The 23,825-nt window shown below is 43.7% G+C and overlaps 1 protein-coding gene across 1 annotated transcript in view; it reads right to left on the bottom strand.

The window, feature by feature from the left end:
* The window catches only part of PTPRT (protein tyrosine phosphatase receptor type T), a 776,285-nt gene that overhangs the window by 127,815 nt on the left and 624,645 nt on the right, over positions 1-23,825 (bottom strand). The window contains exon 14 of the mRNA XM_061209812.1: positions 20,460-20,489. Coding sequence (XP_061065795.1) covers positions 20,460-20,489 — 30 coding nt within the window. The remainder of the gene's footprint in view (positions 1-20,459; positions 20,490-23,825) is intronic.

Here is a 23,825-nt window from a genome sequence, read left to right as displayed (position 1 = left end):
AATACGAATCCTCTAAAATAGATACCCTGAAGAATGGCTTTTCTCTAAAAACATTCTTTGATGTATTCTACAGCCGTGCTTCTCAACCTTGGCTGCACAAATCATTTGGGGAGCTTTAAAAATTACTGATGAGATTCTAATTTAATTGGTCTAGGGTGCAGCCTGGGCATTTGGGTTTTTAGAAGCTCTCCAGGTGGTCGTAATGTGCCACCAAGCTTAAGCACCACTGATGTAGAACACTGATTCTCCAAGTAGTCTCTGGACCAGCAGTATCGGCTTCACCTGGGAACATACTAGAAATGCAGTTTCTCCAGCCCCACCCCGACCCATGAATTAGAAACTCCAGATGCGTAATAAGCACTCCAGGCAATCCTCATGCATGCTGAAGTGTGACATCCCCATTGTTGAGAGCCCACTCTTCAGCTGATCTGAATTACTGAAGAGTCCCTATCACAGTGGAGGACCAGGACCAGGAGGTAGGACACCTGGGTGCCAGCCCCAGGTCTCCAAATACCTCACCGAGTTACCAGGGACACACCGTTTCCACTTTCTGGTATTGACTTCAATATAGGGGGGAGCTGGCATCTGACAACCACAGCAAGAACTGATGCTTTTTAAATGACTGTTACCGGTTGAACTGTGTTCCCCTAAAAGATATACTGAAGTCCTAACCTCTGGTACCTGTGAATGTGACCTTATTTGGAAATAGGGTCTTTTTTTAAAAAAATAATCTCAAAAATTTTATTGCCTCTTTACAGAATTAGATATTTTACTTTAGAAATATTTTACTAATATGACAGGAAAAAAGTCATTACCATTCGTTTTGTTCACTCATATCCATTCTCAGCAACCTCAAGTTAAAAAGGAGATACAACTTTAGAAAAATACGAAAAATTATGAAGTGTTTCCTTAATAAGATAGCGGTTTCTAAAACGTCTCCTAAAATCCTACTAAAATATTTATAATACAGAGAAAAAAAGGAAAACCCACAACTATTCTCAAGTTTTCTAGACGCAAAATTGGTGGCCAATGCAGGCTTGGAAAGAGGGTCTTTACAGATGTAATCCAGTTAAGGCGGCCCTAATCCAGTATGACTGGTGTTCTTACAAGGAGAGGGGAATTTGGACAGAGACGCACAGGGAGAGGGCTGTGTAAGGACAGAGGCGGAGAATGGAGTGAGGCAGCTGCAAGCCAAGGAATGCTGAGGATTTTACAGCCATCACCAGCAACTACGAAGAGGCAAGAAGGATTCTACTCAGAGCCTCAAAGGGAGCCTGACCCCCATTGACACCTTGATTTCAGACTTCCAGCCTCCAGAACTGTGAGAGAATACATTTAGTTGTTTTAAACCATCACCTTGTTGTGGCAGTCCTATGAAATGAATACAATGACCATGAAACAATAAATCCTAAATTTACTGTATTTATTTAATAAACACGCATATAGCACTTAATCCTTCCCAGGCACTATTTAAGGCTATCACAAACACAATGTATTAACTTCTTGAATTCTCTTAATAACTCTAGGAGATTGATAGTATTACTAACCCGATTTTGTAGATGAAAGAATGAGGCAGAGTTGAAGTAACTCACCGAAAGCCACACATGCTTTAAGAGATAGAGCTGGAGGCTTCCCTGGTGGTGCAGTGGTTATGAATCCGCCTGCCAATGCAGGGGACATGGGTTCAAGCCCTGGTCTGGGAAGATCCCACATGCCGCGGAGCAACTAAGCCTGTGAGCCACAACTACTGAGCCTGCGCACCACAACTACTGTAGCCTACACGCCTAGAGCCCGTGCTCCACAACAAGAGAAGCCACCGCAATGAGAAGCCCGCGCACCGCAACGAAGAGTAGCCCCTGCTCGCTGCAACTAGAGAAAGCCCGCGGGCAGCAATGAAGACCCAGCGCAGCCAAAAATAAATAAATAAAAAAATAAAAAAAAGAGATAGAGCTGGGATTCAAACTCAGGCAGTCAGGCCTCTGAATGTTCTTTAAGATTCCTTGTTATGTCACGCTAAGCCAAGGACCCACACATGTATACCCTTGTCCCAAAGCTTTCTCAGCAGGCTCCTTGCCTCTCCAGGCAAACACACAGTGACACATATAAGCACATACATGCAGCCAGAAAGCTGACATTCGCATCCACTCACATCCTTTAGGCATTACACATCCTGTCTGCTCATTACCTCTGTTGGGTACCAATCCTGGAAGATAACTGGTGGGTCCTTCCTCTCCTACCCCCATCACCCTACCTTGGGGCTTCTCCATGCTTCCACCAGAATGGCAAAGTTACAGAAGCAATAGTAGCACATCTTATCACTATTCAAAAGGTCAAGGGACCTTGGCCACCGCCTCTTACACCTCCATCCCTCTGCTGTCTTGCTCTCCATGTCTGTGCCTCTACCTGCCTCTGCTTCTCTCCTCGGCCTGTGGCTGCCTCTCTGTCTTCCTTGCCTGGGTGGGCTCTCTTTCCACTAAGGACAGAGTCAGACCCAGTCTGACCATCCTCTGGAGCTGGGCAGGGGAATCTGCATAGCAGAGGACCTAAGACAGATGCAAGGCCCTCCTGCTGCTGGGTACACGGCCACACTACCCCTTAGATCCTCAAGCAGAGCCTCGTGGGAACAGCATTGGCTCTGGAACAAGACTGCCTGCGTCCAAATCCTGGCTCCACCGTTTACCGGCTACGTAGCCTTGGACAATTACTTAGCCTCTTTGTAACTCAGTTTCCTCATCTGTTAAATAGGGATAATTATTGTGAATTCTCACAACAACCATTTGCAGTAGATGCTGACTTATAAATATTAAAGTACTTACAATAGGATCTGTCACCTACCAAACAAGCTCCATGTAAGTGTTTGTTAAATATTAGGCAATGGGAAGGAAATAAATGTTTCAAAGGAACACGAGGACAGAATCTATGGCACAGACAGTGGGAACTTCCCTGAATGCTTTCAGACCACTAGGCTCTGAACCCCTGGGCTAGGCGAAATGCCCTCTGTTCTTGGTGTTGTGGAAATATCACGGACCCCAGGCTAACCTGGTTCTAACCAGCTGTGTGATCATGACTGTGTCTCCGTCTCTACGAGACTCACGTGTAGAAAGTATTTGACAAGCCCTATTTCACAGAGTTACTAGGATGATTGGAAATAATATGTGTTAATTCCCTAGCGTGGTCTTTGGCCTATAACAGACACTCAGCAAATGCTATTGCTTTTTCTCCCCCTTCTTCATACTGGCCATCTGCATTCCTTCTTCCTTGCTTTATTTTAATTTTAACTTGGTGTTTGATCTGCTCCCTGAGATGAGCACGCCAGGGAACCAAGGAAACTACTGAATACTTTTTCTTCCTATGCCCCTTTTGATCCATCCATACCTTGTGCTTATTCGACCATAAACCAAGCCAGATACTTGGACAGATACTTTTCTCCCAGTCACTCTCTGACCCTCAGTTTCAGGCCATTACAAGTTACAGAATCTTGGATTCTCTGGGCTGGAAAGTCATTCTCCCACCCCAGCTGGGAGACCCCTTGCAACACCCCCAGCAAGTGGATGTCCCCCTCTCCACCCCCGTGACTGTCCAACTCCAGAGACAAGGACTCATCACCTCTTCAGGCAGCCCCTTCTAGGTCCCTATATGAGGATTAGTCTCTGAGCTGAGGCTGAGCTGGACTCTGCCTCTTGTTTCTTATGCCCTCTTGGACACCCGTCGATGGTCTGCCTACTTTTCACATCTAGCCTGTGCATGGGTGAACTGATGGCTATCATCTTCCAAAGTTTATCCCAAGCAACCTCTTCCAAGCAGTCTCTCCTGATCACCGAGGCTCTGTGTTCCTTCCCCAGCTCAGCCAACCTCCTTCTGCATTTCACACCCCTGTACCCGCACCTCTTCTCAGATCTCAACCCAGGGCTCCCAGGGGTGCTCTCTCTTTTACCCCCAGCTCACCCCAGACCTTTACTCCCCATCCAGAAATCACTCTTGCTTGCCAGATGGTCAGCCTCCATGGTTATCTCTGCTGCTAGACTGTAACCGCAGGGGCAAGGTCCATGTTGGCCTTGTTCACCTTGTGTAGATAGGGCCTTGCACAGTTTTGGGCACAAGGAGGTACTCAGTACACACTTGTTGAATTAATGTATTAACAGATAATCACAAATCCTTCAAGTTCCATCTCAAACACCACTTCTTCCAGGAGGCATTTTCTGACCTCTCCCTTATAGGACATGCCTTACTTCTGTTTTATATCCTAGTCATTTGCCTCCTCACTCTCATCGCCCCTCATTATAACAATTTGTATAATGCATATTAGTTCATATATGTATTTCCTCTAGCACCTAGTTCAGCACTTGGCACCATGTTGTAAAAGCTTTAAAACTGTTTACTGATGAAATGAATGAATGGATGGATGGCACTTTTAATTCATTTATCATTGCTCCATTCCATATTTGAGCATCCTCATGACTTAGGCTTGACACTTTTAATCTACTTCTGCACAAAGTGTTGGACTTGAACGGGTTCTGCTTGCTATTCTACAAGTTGGCCTTTTGCTGCAGATGGTGCATGGCAGTGACTCTCAAACCTGAGGGCACATCAGAAGCACCTAGGAAGCATGTTAAAACAGGGATTGTTGGGCTCCACTCTCAGAGTTTCTGATTTGGTGAGTACGAGGTTAAGGCCTGAAAATTTGCATTTCCAACTCCCTAGGAGATGCTGGGACTATCCTTGGAGAACTACTGGTCTGTGGGATGTCATCTCCTGCCCCATTGGGGAACACGTACCATTTATCTGCTGTCTTTTCACCATTGGTCACCTGAAACCTTATTCCCATCACCCACCCCATCCCATTTCTCCTAAAACTGCCAGTAAGCATAATATACTCTTTAGTCAAGGATTCCCATTTTCCTGGGACTTTATCCTAATAAAATAATAGTAAAAAAAGGAGAATACATATATTATGTAGATAATACTGGAAAACCCAGCTTCGTATATGCCAGGCGTTCTCAACGGTGGCACTACTGACATTTTGGGCAGGATAATTCTTTGCTGTGCAGGCTGTGCACTGCAGGATATTCAGCTGCATCCTTGACCTCCACCTAACAGGTTCCAGTGGCTCCTCCCACTCCCAGCTGTGACAATCAAAAATGTCTTCAGACATTGCCCAATGTCCCAGGGGCGGGGGGTGGGCAGAACTGCCTTGTGCCTGATTGAGAACCACTGGTATATACATATGAACGTAATAGTTTACCAGTTAGTAAATACTACCATGTATTAGGTACCTTCAAAGATTACCTTCTGTAATCCTCACAGGAACACTATAAAGTGGTGATTATTTCTTTTCTTTTATGAATGAGGAATCCAAGGCCCAGAGGGTTAATCCTAAACTCCTAAAACAGGTAAAGGGACCAGGTGGGATTTGAGGCCCCCATTCCTCAGCCTGCAGAGCCCTGCTCGCTCCCACAGCCTGCTCTGTTTCTTCTCCTGGACAGCAAACGATCGGTTACAGCCTCATGACTGTCTAACTATGGGGGGGGCCTCTTCAGTAAATTATGGTGTGTCCCCTGGATGGAATATTATACAGCTATTAAAATGATGGAGTGCCATTAAAAATGATTACTATGTAACAACACAGAAAAGTGCTAACTGGATCACATTAAGTTAAAAAAAAAAAAACCTGGAAAATAAAACTGTGTCTACATTGTGATTATCACTAGGAGAAAGTATATCTAAGCTGATGTGTTAGATTGAAGGTATTAAGGATAATTTTCCTTTCTTCTTGATATCCATTATTGTTATCAGAATGTCTTTACGATCATTATTTTTAAGTAGCAGCAGGGTAATGAAATTCAAGATGTTAGCTTTGTCATAGTTCCATCTTCCACCTGAATTAGTGGAATTCAGGCTACTCTAAATCCTGGAGTAAGGCAGGGGTTTGGCACACTCTTACTCTCCCAACCCCCCATAGCACTGTTGCATGTATGTTTCTGAACTAGAACATCTCTCCTTGAACTGGACAGTTTCCTCCGAGCTCAGCCAGCTGGAAGCATAGAAGAAAATGGCTCTGAAGGCAGCAGTGTGGATCACTCGGGGAGCCAGGGCTGTTAGGAACACACAGTTTTCGAATAGCAGATGTGTCCATCCGTCAGAGGGTACTGAGCAGTGCACTGGTCTCATGCATTATGCATCGAGAGTGGCCTGGAACCCTGGCCTGGCCGTGGGGGAGAAGTCTTGCAGAAGGAACATCTGATGAATTGACTGGAATGTCAAAATGTCATTAAGGATAAATGAATGGATGTGTTACTCTGGCTGTAAGAGGCAGTGCCAGCAAGACGACAGCCAGCCAGCTGGCTGCCCAAGACAGACGGCGTTTGCGACGGAGATTCATGGTCTTGATGCAATGTGAGGTGCTTTGCGGGGAGAAGAATAGACAGAAATGCTCCAGCACTTAAGCACTGTAAAATCACAAGCATGAGATAAATTAATTAGTCAACACTAGGAAGGCGCCTGGTCTGTCTGTACTCCTGGGGAAAGCCAGTATGGATGGCACTGGGCTGGAGGTGATGGGTCTCAACACCAGCCTCCTAAAGAAAGCAACTGAATTTAGTGTGCAGTCATAAGCCGCAGCTGATGGAAAGGTATGTCTGGTCTGCATTTGTTTTTTTCACGGGTACTGTTTCTGTCTCCTGCTCCAAGCTCTTTGTGTCTGTGGGTCAAGTGTCTTAGGTGACTCTGGGGAGACCCAGAATGGCTACCACTTGCTTCTAATGCCACCATGGGCGAAGGTGGGGGTGATGATGGTATCGTAATTCCTCAACCCAGGGGAAAACCCTCGGGAAGCCTGACTTCCCCTGTGGCATCCTATACAGGGGGTGGTCCATCCTCCGGTGATGGGAGGCTCACTATGTCACATTCAACCTGTTCTACTGTTGGACAGGCATTGTTAGAAAGTTCTTCTTCATGCTTCTCCAGCATCTTCCTCCTTGTAAACTTAACAACTAAAACAACGAGAATAGCTAATGCTCCCTGAGCATTTGCTAGGCGCCAGGCACTGTGTGCCCTGGCACAGTCGGGCTACCGCCTTATCTTGTAGCATCCTCATATTGCAGTGTAGGAAACAGAAGACCAGAGAAGGGGAGAAACATGCTCAGGACTACATAGCTAGTATATGGCAGAGCCAGACCCAAACCCAGGTCTGCTTAAAACGAAGTCTGAACATCTTAACTATCACACAAATATAAGTCCCATAACCTCCTCTTAACAGAGTCTCGCTTTTAGAGCAATACAGAACATGAGAAGGCAAGAACTAATACTTTGAACATGTGTTGGGTACTTTGCTAAGTACCTGGCCTGGGTTAGCTTACTCTATCTTTCATGCAACAGCCTCGTGTTTGTGAAGTAAGTTACTATTTCTCTACCCGAGACCTCTCTTTTCTTGTCTTTTTTGGTTTGTTTCTATGTACATTTATTTTTTATATACAAAAGTCAGTCTCATTTCTATATATTAACAACGAGCAATTTGAATACGAAATAAAAAGAACAGCACCATTTACAATAGCACACACACAGATGAAACATTCAGGTATAAATCCACCAAAATATGCATGGGACCTGCATGCCAAAAACTACAAGATGGTGATGAAAGAAACTAAAGTAGACCCACACAAATGAAGAGACATACCATGTTCCTGGGCCAGATGGCTCAATACTGTTAAGACGACAGATCTCACCAAACTGATCTACAGATTCAATGCAAGCCCAATCAGAAAAAACCCAGTAGGATTTCTTGCAGACATCCACAAGCTGATTCTAAAATACTATTGCACATTTATTCTTAAAGAAAGAAGGGGCAAAAAAAGCCTTCAAACCTTCACTGTTCAGAAAATGAAACCCGACACCTGTTGTCATATTAAATATCATAATCGTTGGGTACATCTTTAAATAAAATTATTTCTCTATGTCTGGCATAGCTGAATTTGAATAAAATCCTCTCCATGGCACAACCCTATTTATAAGACATTTTAAACAAAAACATGTTAAGAGACAAAAGGTTGCTCTGTAAAATTAAAAGTGAGACTCAAGAGGCCTATTTAAAAAAAAAGTCACAAAAACAGCCCTAACCCCATCCTCTCTTTAATCTCGGTCCTTTTTTCTCCAGTGCAGAATATAAAAGTCACACGATTGTAAAAAGATGAATGATCCTGTTCCTGTTTGACTCTTGTCCCTTTTATACAGTGAGTGTATTAAATGGAATGAAGTGCTTGGTACAGGTTTCCCCTCGCTCCCCGCCCCCCCGCATTACAATTTGGAGCAATGGTTATACACTTTCAGGTAGGGACCGACTCTGGACCTTATTCATCTTTTATCTCACCAGGTCTGAGAGGGTATAATTCTTATCAGTTCTGCTGCCTTATAAAGTAACCTCCTTCAGAATTCTCATCACACCCACCTCCCAACCCATGATAAGAACACAGCACCAGTAATTGGCAACTCTCTGTTCCATGGATTTCTTTCTTTAGGTAGCCTGTGCCCTGGTCAATTTGGTGAGCCTTCATGTCCTTACACTTAAAATGACATTTCCTCACTGGAGTGACTCAAAAATTTCATGAGATATCTACATGAAAGTACTCTGTAAACTGCAGAAACATGAGTGGACATGATAATAGAAAACAAAATGCAATAATAGTAATAACTACAATGTACCGAGCATCTACAATGTACCAGACACAGAACCAGATGTTGTACATGCATTGTATTATCTTATGTAATCCTGGTAAATCCCCACAGCAACCCTCCAAATTTGGTATTATTGTCCCGCTTTTATAAGATGCGGAAACAGAGGCTCAGAGACGTTAGGTTAGAAAGTAGCAGGGTCCAGGATTCAAATCCAAGTGTAGTCCACGCTCTTTCACTACAGCGCTGCTCCTAGGTTTTAAGTATTATTTTCCTCACCATTCAGAGCTAATGCAAAGTGCTGTTTAAAACCCTTGAGGAGTGGGAGATGAGATTACAGAAGTATGATTTACTGAGCAAATTGCCCCCAACCTCGATGGCCGGAAGACACCTGCACAGCAATACAGTGGATGTATACACTTTGCATCAGCCACGGATCTCCTGGAAAAACCTTAGATCCCACATAGTTTTGCTGTGTAAAGCAAAGATAAGACAAAAGAATGTATGAAATCCCACATCAACCATATCTGAGGTTAGATTTTTCACCAGAAGTTCTCTCTCTCATCAGTAGATGTCCAAATAATAAATGACACAGGGAAGCAAGAAAAAAGTAAAATAAAGTATAGGCAGTCTTAGCTTTTCTCCGTTTCTAGAAAAGTGCATTGTCATTAAGCTGTTTTCCAAAACAAAACAAGCCTTCTTTAATCCTGAGGCTTCAACTTGGTTTATAACCTTAATAAAACCATATTTTCACTCTTTACAAAAATTAAATCCTCCCATCTACTCAGTGCTCTGTGGTGACCTAAATGAGAAGGAAATCCAAAAAAGAGGGGATATATGCATACATATAGCTGATTCACTTTGCTGGACAGTATAAACTAACACAATATTGTAAAGCAACTATACTCCAATAAAAATTAAAAAGAAAAAATTAAACCCTCCCAGTAAAAACAGGGTATTGGCCACACTAATCTTTCAATTTTTCCCCTTAAAAAACATGGGTGGCTGTAATATGCCCAATAATTCCCACTTAGAATGTTCTGCACAGTGGTTCAGAGGCATTGAAAGGAAAAATTGCAGAAATGAACTTATTTACAAAACAGAAATAGACTCATAGACTCACAGACATAGAAAACAAACTTGTAGTTACCAAAGGGGAGGGGATGGAATAAATTAGGAGTTTGGGATTAAAATATACACACTACTATATATGAAATAGGTAACCAACTAGGACCTACTGTATAGCACATGGAACTCTACTCAATATCTTGTAATAAGCTACAATGGAAGAGAATGTAAAAAAAGAATATATATATTTATATATATGTATAACTGAATCACTTTTCTGTACACCTGAAACTAACACAACATTGTAAATCAACTATATTTCAATAAAAATTTAAACAAACAAAAAAATTGCCCGAGAAAGAAGCTCATCCAATGTTCTTTAATTCTGATAAAAAGATTTCATAAGAAGTATTGAGCTTCTTGAGGTTTCATTAATGAAGACAATGCTAATGAACAAATATTTTTCAGGAGATTGATTGTGGCTGAGGGGTCTTTACTCCACCATACACCAGTAAGAGGAGTAATTGTTATGAGAAATTAAATGCTATTTTTAAGTGTGCCTGGGGCATTTTCGCCATTTATTAAATGGCTTCTACATACTTAGGAACAGCATAAGGACTGTCTACCTCAATATCTATAGGGAGGAAGCGGTGCCATCAAATAGCGTGTTATCTTCTACAGACTCTGCCCTCCACACTCAGGTTCCAACATTTTAACCAGACGTGTGTCTATTTGATGATCCCGTGGGGTCAAACTCTCATCTGAGGTTCTGGGTTAGGTGGCCAGACCAAGCCCTCATGCTAATCTTCCAAATGCCTATCTTCCAGGACCCTGACATACTCCAGTTCCTCTGAGCTCTGTTCCCAGGAAGGAGGCAACATTCCCGAAGAGACTGTCCAGAGTAGAGTAGCTTCTTCTCCATTTGGAGAACCATGCCTCTTTTAGAGAGAATTTTTTTTTTATAGTAATCTTTTATTTATTCATTTATTTTTTCATATTTATTTTTGGCTGTGTTGGGTCTTCGTTTCTGTGCGAGGGCTTTCTCTAGTTGCGGCAAGCGGGGGGCCACTCTTCATCGCGGTGCGCGGGGCTCTTCACTATCGCAGCCTCTCTTGTTGTGGAGCACAGGCTCCAGACGTGCAGGCTCAGTAGTTGTGGCTCACGGGCCTAGTTGCTCCGCGGCACGTGGGATCTTCCCAGACCAGGGCTCGAACCCGTGTCCCCTGCATTGGCAGGCAGACTCTCAACCACTGCGCCACCAGGGAAGCCACCATGCCTCTTTTAAGGCAGGTTTTGGCAGCCACATCATAAAGGACAAGCCTGTCCCCCAGCTCCTATATTTAGAAATATCGTGACAGCCCTTCTAGTTTCAACTCCAGCCTTTTCTCTTCTCACTGGCCTATAAAATCTTCTTGTGTTAAAATGACATTGTCTACCCGTGTGGTTTTGTTGGCAGAATCATGAGCTGACTCTGATCCCTCACTGAAATCAGCAGGGATGGAAACCAGGAGGAGGGGTGTCCTATCCAATTGCTCAGAGGAGAATTTTTGTAAGTTTAAGAACCACCATCTACAATTGCCCTACTTCATTCTATTTGGCAAATTCTTCTTTCATTAACTTACCTTTGGAAGTTAAAAAACTCTTATCTTCCCCCATCCCCGACACACCCAACCACTGCTACGTTCTAGCTTAGCTCTACCATTTGATAGATGACAATCTAATGAAATGCAAGTGAAATGAAAACAAAATGGCATGGACATTATATTTTTTAATTTATTAAGATAATTCCATGAATTGAGCACTATCATTCCCATTTTACAGATGGGAAACTGAGACCTGGAGTGCTTAGGACTCATAGCTGCTAAGCAGTGGAACTGGGATTCAAACTTTCCCCTTCCTACTCCAGTCCTTTCTTCCTCTTTTTCTTTTTTACTTTCCAAGTTTTTCCTAGCATGTCACCTACCTAGTTATAAAATGTGTGTGTATGTGTGTTTGTGTGTGTGCGCGCGTGTACTTCAAGATAATGAGGCCAAGGAGAAAAGTGGGTGAATGTGTTATTTCTTCAGTAAAACATCTTGCCTCTGCCCTATACCAGGCATCCTTTTTGGCCCTTTAGCCCATGGTATCTTTCCTCCAAGCTGAATCAGTGACTTCCTTTTCTTTGTCATGTCTTCACTGCTCCTCTTTCATGTATTTACAACATTATTTTATAACTGTTTGTTAACATGTCCAAGTCACCTTTTAAGCTCCTTGAGAGAAAGGTATTTCTTCTTAAACAGTTAACACCTAGCTCAGTGCTCAGCACAAAGGAATTGCTCAATAGATGCTCGTGAATGAAAGAATATGTCATTTAAACATCACGGCTGTTCTGAAATGCAGGCGTTATTACCCCCATTTTACAGATGAGAAACTGAGGTTGAGATGGAGTTAAGTGACTTAACTGAAACTGTGGAGCCAGAATGCCCAGGGCTCTTTCCTACACGGCACAGAAACCTGTCTGCTATCTTGCTAAGTACCTCCAAGCCCAACCAGACAACTAGGTAATAAGTGGGAAAGCACTTTGGAAGAGATAAAGCTGTATATACAAACAAGATGTAATCATTATCATCATCATCAACATTGCAAAGCTATAACTAAAGCACTTCCTTCCACTAAAAGCACTCTGCCAAAACACTTAGAAAGGCATTTTCCACTTTGTGCATCTCAGCATCCCATCTTCGCTACAGCCCTAGCTGCAAGAGTCATTCTCAGTTTGGGGACGTTTGCTGAAGGCAAGTGCTTTCAGAACTAAATCTGTTCCTGCCCTGGTGACACATTTTTAAGGGGGCACTGTGGCTGGGCACTTGTGACCCTAGTTCTCTCCTCTGGCTGGTTCAGCAACAGGATCTTACTACACTCTTCTGGGATACACCGTGAGCTCCCCCAGGCAGGAGCTATGTATTTAGATGCTCACAGCCCACCTGCCCAGCAAAGGCACAGGTGAGGAGCAAATGCCTATGAATGAATGATTGCCTAAGGAAGGACTTTTTAGAGTTTACTTATCATCAGTGGTTAACAAAGTGGTGACCCAATTAGTTTGTATACAAAGTGTCCGTAGGCAATGAAGTACGCATGTTCAAGGGCGGGTGGGGGGCATACACATACTCAGATTAACTTGTCTCCAGTGACCAAATTGAATGCGGGTGTCACAGGTTGGGTTCCTGGAAATTCGACTCTGAGACAGAGATTGACATGTAGGGGATATATTAGGAGGAGTTTCTGGAGACAACATCTGTGGAAGGGAAGGGGAGGGAAGGGCAAGAAAGGGAAGGGAGGGGAGGTTAGGGGAGAGAAAGGAAGAGGAGGGGAGGGGAGAGTAGGGGAAGAGAGGGGAGGGGAAAGGGAGAGAAAGGAAGGAAAGGAGGAAAAGTGGGCAGAAGGGGAAGCTGAATGGAGATGTAGCTGCAGTGATGGTTTAAGCCAGCCCCATGGGAAGCTCTGACACTGGACTGATTTTTACACCCCTGTAAAAGTCAGCTATTGACCAGCTATTGGATGACCTTGGGTGAGGCAGCTCCGAAGATCAAGAAGTCCCAAAGGAGGCTGCTATCCAAGAGTTGTCTGCCAGCAGCAGTTCTAGCAACTGGGGTGGGGGGGGGGGTAAGTCCATTCTTGAAGGGAGATCTGAGTAGCACATCACAACACTGTCCACAGAAACTTCTCTTTCCAACCCTATTTCACTAGGTCATGTCTCTCTGTCAGCAGAGAATTCCCCCACTCTTTTAACTTCTTTATAAAGCTCAGATGTATTTACAGAATAGAAGCATTTAGAATCACACACCTTTCAGGACTTCCCTGGTGGTGCAGTGGTTGAGAATCCGCCTGCCAACGCAGGGGACACAGGTTCCATCCCTGGTCCGGGAAGATCCCACATACCGCAGAGCAACTAAGCCTGTGTGCCACAACTACTGAGCCTGCACTCTAGAACCCGCGTGCCACAACTACTGAGCTCACACGCTGCAACTACGGAAGCCCACATGCCTAGAGCCCATGCTCAGCAACAAGAGAAGCCACCGCAATGAGAACCCGCACACTGCAACAAAGAGTAGTCCCGCTTGCTGCAACTAGAGAAAGCCCGCTCACGGCAACAAAGACCCAACGCAGCCAAAAAAAAAAACGGTTCTGAAGAAACTAGGGGCAGGACAGGAATAAAGACACAGACATAGAGAATGGACTTGAGGACACGGGGAGGGGGAAGGGTAAGCTGGGACGAAGTGAGAGAGTGGCATGGACATATATACACTACCAAATGTAAAATAGATAGCTAGTGGGAAGCAGCTGCATAGCACAGGGAGATCAGCTCAGTGCTTTGTGACCACCTAGAGGGGTAGGATAGGGAGGGTGGGAGAGAGATGCAAGAGGGAGGGGATATGTTGATATATGTATACGTATAGCTGATTCACTTTGTTATACAGCAGAAACTAACACACCATTGTAAAGCAATTATACTCCAACAAAGATGTTAAAAAAATAAAAAATAAAAAAAAATAAAGATACTAGTGTGGCCACTATGGAAAACAGTATGGAGGTTCCTCAAAAAACTAAAAATAAAATTACCATATGATCCAGCAATCCCACTCCTGGGCACATACCTAGACAAACTATAATTCGAAAAGATACATGCACCCCTATGTTCACAGCAGCACTATTCACAATAGCCAAGACATGGAAACAACCTAAATGTCCATCTACAGATGAATGAATAAAGAAGATATGGTACATATATACAATAGAATATTACTCAGCCATCAAAAAGAATGAAATAATGCCATTTGCAGCAACATGGATAGACCTAGAGATTATCATACTAAGTGAAGTAAGTCAGACAGAGAAAGACAAATACCGTATGATATCGCTTATATGTGGAATCTAAAATATGATACAAATCAACATATCTACAAAACAAAAACAGACTCAGAGACATAGAGAACAGCCTTGTGGTTGCCAAGGGGGAGAGGGGCTGGGGAGCGATAGACTGGGAGTTTGGGACTCATAGAGGCAAACTATTAATATAGGATGGATAAACAACAAGGTCCTACTGTATAGCACAGGGAACTATATTCAGTATCCCGTGACAAACTATAATGGAAAAGAATATGAAAAAGAATATATATATATGTACAACTGAAACATTTGCTATACAGAAGAAATCAACACAACATTGTAAATTAACTATACTTCAATAAAATTAAAAACAAATAAAGATACTAGAATTTTCCAGGCATGGACGGTGGGTAGGCATTCCAGGAAAAGGGCACTGCAGGTACAGAGGTGGGACACTGAGAAAGGGACAGTTACATCAGGCTGATGTGAGGATCAGGAGAGGAGTTGTTCTCAAAGTCAGCATCCAAAATATTAAACTGAGTTGTGTGTAAAATGCAGATTCCCAGGCCAAACTTCCAAAGGAGCTGAGCCGATCTGGGGGTGGGGCCCAGGAATCAGAATTCTCACAAGGTCTTCCCCTTGGCTGAAGAGCAGCAGTAGGGCAGCCGTCTTTGACTTGCCTTTATGGTAATGTGTTCTATTTTCACCTGTCAACACATTTGCTGTCAGCTTTTGGTAATTGATACTTATCATCTTTAAATGGCTTCCTTCTATTCCTATTTTTCTTCATTTTTATTTGAAGTGACTGACGAATTACATAAAATGCTTTTTGAGTCTCTCTTGATATCATCATTTCAAATTCCTCTTTAAATGTATTGAGGCAATGATATTTGATTTCCAACAGCCTCTGATGTGAAAAGGTGTATGCATTTCAGAAAAGAAGGCAGTTTCTTACTTTGGTTGAAAACCTACTAAGTGCTAGGCATTTTCCAAACTTTGCCTCATTGAATCCTTGCAAGGTCTCTGTGAGGAATGCATTTTTAATCTCCACTTTACAAATTAGGAAACTGAGACTTAGAAAAAGTGAAGTGGCTTGTTCAGGTCACAGATGCTGAACAGGAGCAAAGGTTGCCTTAAAGCCATGGAAGCAAGGAAGGTACAGGGTCTGGAATTATCTAAAAATTGTTACTTTTTTTTTTTTAAGAACAGATCATCTGTTGACTTTAGCTGTTATGTCAATTTCATCTTGTTCTTTCACTCATTCCACATACATTTACTGGGGGTTCACTGTGCGTGCTAGGGCACCATGGGGAACACTGCAATGAAAAAGAAACATCCTTAAGACACATTTGCTCCTGCCCATGATAACAAAGTGACTGCGGTGAGAATTGGAGAAAGGGACATTCCTGCAGGTGGAAAGAATCAGAGAAGTCTTTCAGTGGGAGCTAATGTATGACACGGACCTTGAAGAAGAGGTGTAGGATTTAAATATGCTGGAATGGAGAGAAATAGGATGGATGTGAAAAGCCCAAGTGTTCTGGAGTGTTTGCACACAGGGACCAGCCCAGGAGGAACCCGCCTCTGCTACACGCACACAGGTGAAGTGAAATAGTTAAGTACTCTCTCTCTGCCAGAATGGTTGGTAAACGTCTTAGTGCCACTCCTCTGTCCCTGGGTCCCAAAGTGCCTTCTACCTGTAGCTCTACTTATCCATGTCATTAGCATTCTTTTGGTCACCCCTTACTCTATCCCCTTGGCTACCACCAATCTGGCTGCCCTGTGCTCTCAGCTCTGACCACATGGCAAGTCCCCAGGACAGCAAAGACAGGATTGCCTCAAGGGCCTCCTTGCCAGCCAGGAATAGCTACCACTTCTTGTCCCAAGCAAGGCACAGATGTCTCTGCACAGAACTGAGGCTGTAGAGGCAGACACACTTGCACTCAAATCCTGGCTCTCCCGCAGCCTGGCTAAGGGCTCTCCAAGCACATGGTCCAGGCAGGAGCCCTGAAGGTCTAGTGAGAAGGATGGGCAGGGCTTGGGGGTATGTGGTCCTGGATTCAAACCTTAGCCCTGCCACCTCCTGGCTGTGGGATGTACACAAGTCCTCAAATCTCAGTCTCAACGTCTAAATACACTCAACACGATAGCATGTATCTCGCAGGGCTTGCTGTGAGCATTAGATGAACCATGTACATCATAGCTACCAGCTAGTAATTGTTTTCAGCTTCTGCCTCCTTCTAGGCTGGTTCAGCTGCCCTGCATTCACCTTTGTGTCTGCAGTGGCTAACACATGGTGCAGCACATTGTAAGAGCTCATAAAGCAGGATGAATCTTGAACCCCATCCTCTCCCTATCTCAAAAGTCTAGGGCAGGGATAGGAAGACTATGGCCCTCAGGACAAATCTGGCCCACTGTCTGATTGTTTTAAATAAAGTTTTATTGGAACACACCCATGTTCAAACATTTACATATTGTCTATGGCTATTTTCATGTTACAACATCAGAGTTGAGTAGATGCAACAGAGAACCCATAAAGCCAAAAATATGTACTACTGGCTCCTTACAGAAAATGTTTGTGGACCCTTGGTCTCGTGTATGGGACCTTTCAATGGGGGAGAGCCATTGAGGGCCTCTTGGTTTTGAAAAAAAAATTCCTCTGTTCCTCCCCCACCTACACTTTACATCCTCTTTCCCCGGTTTATCTATTTTTTCTCCTTATCTCTCTTGGTCATTACATAATTCCTATACTACTTTTCTTACGTATGTTGTTTATTTTCTATCTCCCCCACTAAAAATCTTCATGTGGGCAGGGATTTTTGTTTGTTGAGCTAACTCTTATATCCCAGAACCTTGACCAGTGCCTGGCACATAAGTGGGAACCCCACAAATACTTGTTGAATGAATACATATGGATTTCATGGAAAAGACTGTTCAGGCAAAGTGTGTTGGAGGCTTTCTCTTTCATGGAAGATTTTGAGGCTTTTAGAGGGACGAAGTGACGCCTTAACCCCTGCGAGGATGGTATTATTTTTCCTATTTTATAGATGAAACAACTGAGACTGGGTAAATCTGTGCCTCTCAGACTTTAATGTGCCCATGAATGAATTGGGAATCTTGTCACAATGCACGTTCAGGAGGTCTGAGCTGGGCCACCAGGTGCTGCGGTTCTAACAAGCTCCCGTGTGATGCCAGTGCTGGTCTATGGACCACACTTTTGAGTAGAAAGGGTTTAAAGCACCCACTCAGGGTCTCTACCTAAGACGTGGCGGAGTGGAGTTTTGAATCTGCAGACCATGGGGGTCCTCATTTCCTTTCTGTTCCCCCTTCTCTATCTACATGCATCCCTCCCTCCTATGGTTTCACAAGACCTGTCACACATCCCCTCCTCGGCTCCCTGTCCCCAAACACTTTGCCTCCAGACCTTCCCTTCTCGAGGCACCCCACCTCCAGCATCCTTAGCTCTCCCTTCTGCACAGGCTCCGCTACGTATACACGTGCCCAGGACTTTCTGGCCCTTCAAGTGGCCAGTCTCACGTTTCTCCTCTGTTTTAGGGCCCAGTGGTTAAGAAGTTATCTACCTCATGGGCCCTAGGCAGGCTGGCTTCCTCCCTCAAGGCTACCCCATGACCTGCACAAGTGACTTCTGATGGCCAAGGGCCATGCCCAAGCCCTCCACTTCCATCTCTCTGCAGCATCTGCCATTGTCAGGTCCTCCTTCTGCAATGGACTTCGCTTGGCTCTTATGGTGCTCCTCCTACCTTGCTGCCTGCTTCGCCAGTTCTTCTCCCCCTCTGAATCTTTAACCATGGCCAGCTCCTGAGCTGGCATGAGTGTCACAATCTAGGATCTGTCACTTAGAACTCCAAGTCTGCACCCATTGGAAGACCCTTGTTTATCACGCAACTTGAACTATAAGGACTTGCATATCTATATCTCTACATTGTTCATCTTTGATTTCACCACAGGGTCCAGCACAGAGAATGGGACAAAGTGGGCATCCAGAGAGTGCTATGTACACTGGCTAACAGACTGAGGGGGTGAGTTGCCCAGAAGGCATTGCATGCCCACACCTACTGTGGAACATTGATGCCATGAGAACCTCTAGAAGACCAGAGGAGCCCCCAGGGGCCACCACTACTGCCCTGACTCCTTATGGTTTCTGAAAGGGGAAAGAAAGAAACTAACATTTCATGAGTGCCAATTTTTTTGCAAGGCACCTTACAAAATCCCTCATTCCCTACGAGTTAGGCACTCTTACCCCTATTTTAGGGTTGAGAGGAATGAGGCTGAAAAAGTTCAGGAATCTTGCTCAAGGCCACATAACTGGTGAGTGACAGAGATGTGACTTGAACCCAGAGCTGCATGACTCTTTCCACCACAGCAACAACAGCCCACACTGTCTCATACCTCTCTGCCTTTTGCACATGCTGTTTTCCCTGCTCAGAATTCTTACTTCTTCAGTACTGGATAAATCCATCTCTAAAAGCACTGATAACTATCCCCTGTTCCACTAAAAAACTGGTCACCCGACTAAGTGCCCCTATTCCACGGTACACGTTGGTACATCTCCGCCGAGATTTCAAGTATCAATACTTGATGTTAGGCTAGTCTCTCTGATAGGCTTGTGTACTGTGAGGGTGAGGCTCAAAGTCCTGGCCATCTCTCCATCCACAGTGTCTGGAACATAATGTGCATGTTCAATGCCTATTTGTCAAATGAATGAATGAACAAATGAAGCAAGTTTTCTGGCATTTTCAGTGTCGGTGGCCGGGGTTCATTGGTTGCTATATAACACGAGGGTGGTGATACCAGAATCTCAGCTGCTCACTGCGTGGACCTATTGACCAGGGACCCAAACACTGAGCAGAGGGGTAGGGAGGCTTCTGCTGGCTCTATCCTCATCTATGAAGGCTTCAGCAGATGATCACTAACAGATATGGTCTCTCTCACAAAGCTGGGTTTGCCAGGGGTGGAGGAAGACATGGAATGATGGATAATGGACTTGACAAGGAGTGAGGCATTCTGAGTTTTAATCCCACTCTTTTGCTAACTGGAGCTTGATTTCACACACTTCTCTGGACCTCAGTTTTCAAATATGGAAAATGCCTATTAGAAATGTGAAACTAATTCAGTGGCACCTTCATTACCAAGGATCTATTTATGGAGTTTTTGTCCATTACCCTCATGTTGTGAAAAGGTCTGGTTTTGTAATAAGAAAAATCATCATCTTTATTTAGAAAGAACTGTTAGGCAATCAGCCATCTATCACTACCAACAAAATGCATTGATAGCATGACATAACTAATGATAAACATCAGACTGAGATAATTCCAGTCCCAAACAAAGACCGCGTATATTTCTGTCACCTGTGAAGCTGATTCTGGATAAAGCCACGATTCCCTGTAGACTTCCTGAAATAGTGGAAACAGCCAATGAATTTCCTTCTAATCTTTGAGCCCCTAGGGCTACACGTTCCCCAAGTAGGCATAAATGGGCTTTGAAGTTGCCGAGATCAGTGATTTTGTTTTATGTGTGCAAATCCTGCAGGAGGATTAGGTTTTCCTCTTGCTGGAATTTGAGGATTTCTAACTAGAGAATTACACTGACAAAGGAGAAACAGCCCTTCACATCTCCAAAAACAGGGGAAAAGATCCAAGATGGCAGAAACATAACAGACATGAACATTTTCAACATGGACAGTGCATTTTCAAATGGAAAACATCTAGGCAAAATAAAAACTCTGAGGCTACAGATGGCTTAGACAGAAGTGAGTATGAGAAACCAACAGACGGTTGGTGCAGGAAATGCATGCTACAGGTTGCCTTACAGGGCACAAAGCAAAGTCACCCCGGATCGATACTTACAAGTAATAGGAGTAGGAATAAGCATTTCTTCTATATATTGATGGGCAGTCAGATGATGGAAATGTCCAAAAAAGGGGGGAAAAGAAAAGACAAACAAACAAGAATTAGATTTATAGGAAATCTTGGTTCTTAGAAATGCACATAGTATTTCAGCATCCCTAAGCTCAAGGAGATGCAGGTTTCTCAACTAGTCATCGTCCTCGAGAATCATATACTTTCAGCGGTAGAAGAAAGACCTCTCCTATGATGGAGAAACTCACTACTCATGCAGAGGAAGCCACATCGCATTTGGTTGTTTTAGTCGTTTGAAAATTCTTTCTTACAGTTAAGTAAAACTAGCTTCCTTATAATTATAACTTTTTGGTCTTGGGTCAGATTTCTATGGCATTCTAGAACTAGTTTACCACTCTTCCACATGACAGTGCTCCTAAGATCTAAGGAAAACCATAATGACTTTTATCTTCTCTGTTTTCGGTCAAATCACATCAGAATCTATTTAGTAACGTCACACCAAAAGAAAGGAAATTGTGTAGCCAGCATCCAAGATGGCTCCCCAATGATCCATACTTCCCAGCACTCATGCCCATGTTAGCGCTCTCCCACACACAATCAGGGTTGGCCCTGGGTGACCAACAGAATGTGGGTGGAGTTACATTCTGAGACTTTCTAGGATAGGACAGATAGAAGCCTTGCAGCTTTTTCTGGGTCTTTGGAACTCTCACTTGGAACCCTGAGCCTCCATGTAAGAAGTCTAAGTATCCTAAGCTTGCTGTGGTCTGAAGGGACCATGTGAAGAAACCACACACAGAGGCCCTAAGCCTGTATGAACGGAAAGAGACATCCTGCCAACCTTGGGCTGTTCCCGCCGCAGCCAACTGGATTACACCAACTGAGACCCTTGATATCATAGACCAGAAATAAGTCATTCCCTTCAAACCCTGACCAAAGTATGGATTCGTGAGAAAAACAAATCACTAACTTTCATGGCTTATTTTTAAGTCACTACATTTTGGGAAGTAGTTTGTTACATTATCAGGAGAAAACCAGAACAACATTCAAACTTCATCATGAAAAACCATTGCACTAAAAGAAAGGAATTCCAAACTTCAGTTTGAACAGACTACAACTTGAATAAACTCTCTGTGCCTGCATTTTCTTATATGATCCTTAGGTGAGTTGAACTAAATCACTAATTTTCAAACCGTGTTCCCAGGATTCTGCAGAGCAGCATCATTGTAATGGGGAGGCGGGTACTGAGGTGGGGCTGCTGCTTCTCTGCCATCCACCACATTCGGAGCTTCTCCATTTTAATCTGTTTCATAAATTGGCAGTTCATTTAAGATTTCACATGACTAAGAATTCTACTCTCCAAAAGAATGGTTGAAAAATCGCTGCCTGCAATAGATCTCTGATGTCTCTTCTAGCTCTTGGCTTCTGAACAATAAAAGAAAAACAAATAAGTCCGTGATATTCCCTTTGTTATAACTTTTCGTATTTTGTAGAAAAACAAATAGGAACATTTTTATTTTACAGACTTAGCTCCACTGACAATAACTGATACATTTGTGGATTGAGAAAAATTGCTGAATAATTCAGGTTCCCAAATATCCACCTGAGTAGGCAAGAATAATTTGCTTCCTTCTTGAGTTATTTGGTTAATTGCAACTGTTATCCAGTTTGGTTGGCACAGGAAGATGCGGTCTTTATATCCACAGGATGGGAACATGTCCTCAGAGCCCCAAATTTCCCCCTCTTAAGTAGGAACTGGCCAAAGTCCCCAAGGCAGGGCCATCTCTAGGCTTTCTTTCATTTATCAGGAGAGACAAATTCCATAGATCCAGAAGGAAAGTGACATCTGACAGCTAAGACACTATGGCAGAAGGGAGGCCCCGTGCCTCCTTGGGAGGCTGAGCTGGGGAAAATGAACCATAGTGCAGCAAGATCTGGTTACTCACAAAACTGTGCAGTATCTTTGGCCAAATGAACAGTGGCCCCAGATGATGAAAGGGGTGAAGAACTTCTAACTGATGGGTGGGATCTGGAACAGCCCAGATAAGTCATCCAAGCCCCTCCACCAACCGTAACAGGTTGGCACTGTAGGTGACCATTCCTCTTCTTCATTGCTGGCTCTGTGGTCCAGAGCCTGGGAATGTGATTCCTCAGGGGCAGAAAGCTCAGGACCCATTTGATGAAGACTCACAGACATCTCTGTTTTCCATATTGTCAAGAACACTGGGCTGAGAGTGGAGAGGCCAGTGTTCTGATCTCAGCTCTTTCCTTGCTCTCTGTGACGTCTTGGGCAAGTCGATGCCTCTGCCTGGATCTCTGTTTCCTGATCCGTGTACCAAGATGAATGGCATGGATAACTGCCAGCTTAAACAGCTTTGAGGAGTGGAAATATGATAAGTCTTAGCATCCCAGAACCACCACTTGCTGACTGCATGGCCTCGAGCAAATCGCTGTATCTCTGAGCCTCAGTTTCTCCATCTCAACCTTAGGGGCAATAATGATCTATTCCCAAGAGGCATGGTGGGCATTAACATTATACTAATCTAAATTACTTTCCAATTATATATGGTATGTAATACACAAAGTATTTTATGTAAAATACATTAATCTAATTTAATATTAGAATATATTAAACATCTGAAATACAGTAGGCCTCAATAAAGGGGAGTTTATGTTCCCCCCTTATCCACAGATAAAAGGTTTGCTGCTTCTCACTCTGGTGACCAGGAACAAAGTGTTCACCTACTTAGGAATATTAAAAATAGTAATAAAATTTTAAAAAATTAGTAATAAAATAAGAACAAATACTTATGTAGCACTTACTACGTGCCACACACTGTTGTAGGCTCTTATCATACATTAACTTGTGTATTCCTCACAACCATCCTGAGAGATACGTATTATTATCATCCCCACTTCACAGATGAGGAAACTGAGGCAAAGAAGGTCAAGTAACTTGCCTAAGATCACACAGTTAGTAACTGGATTTGGTAGCAACATGGCTCTAAAGCTCATGTGCTAGACCACTAGCCTGTGCTGGCTTCGAGGAAGAAAGAATATAGATATATGTTGGGCAACACAGTGGGTCAGGCACTGAGATGCCACAAGCCTTATCTCTTTTAATCCTCCCCCTGGCCCTATGGAGCTGGTACTAGTCTTCTCATTTTTAGTCGAGGAATCTGAGGCTCTAAGAGGTCACCCCTCACTAGGTCTAATATTTTGTGTATTTTGGGACGAATTGCAAAGCCTCCATCCTGAGCCAGGGTTTTCTCACAGTTAGCAGCCCCAGGCTATACTCTTGGGTCTCGACATTCTGGGCCCTCTGGTTTTCTGCTCTCAATCTTCAGGATTCACCTC

This window comes from Eubalaena glacialis, chromosome 13, assembly GCF_028564815.1.
Source record: "Eubalaena glacialis isolate mEubGla1 chromosome 13, mEubGla1.1.hap2.+ XY, whole genome shotgun sequence".
Classification (NCBI taxonomy): Eukaryota; Metazoa; Chordata; class Mammalia; order Artiodactyla; family Balaenidae; genus Eubalaena; species Eubalaena glacialis.
The sequence above is the reverse complement of the archived record's forward strand: the minus strand, read 5'-3'. Positions and strand labels throughout refer to the sequence as shown.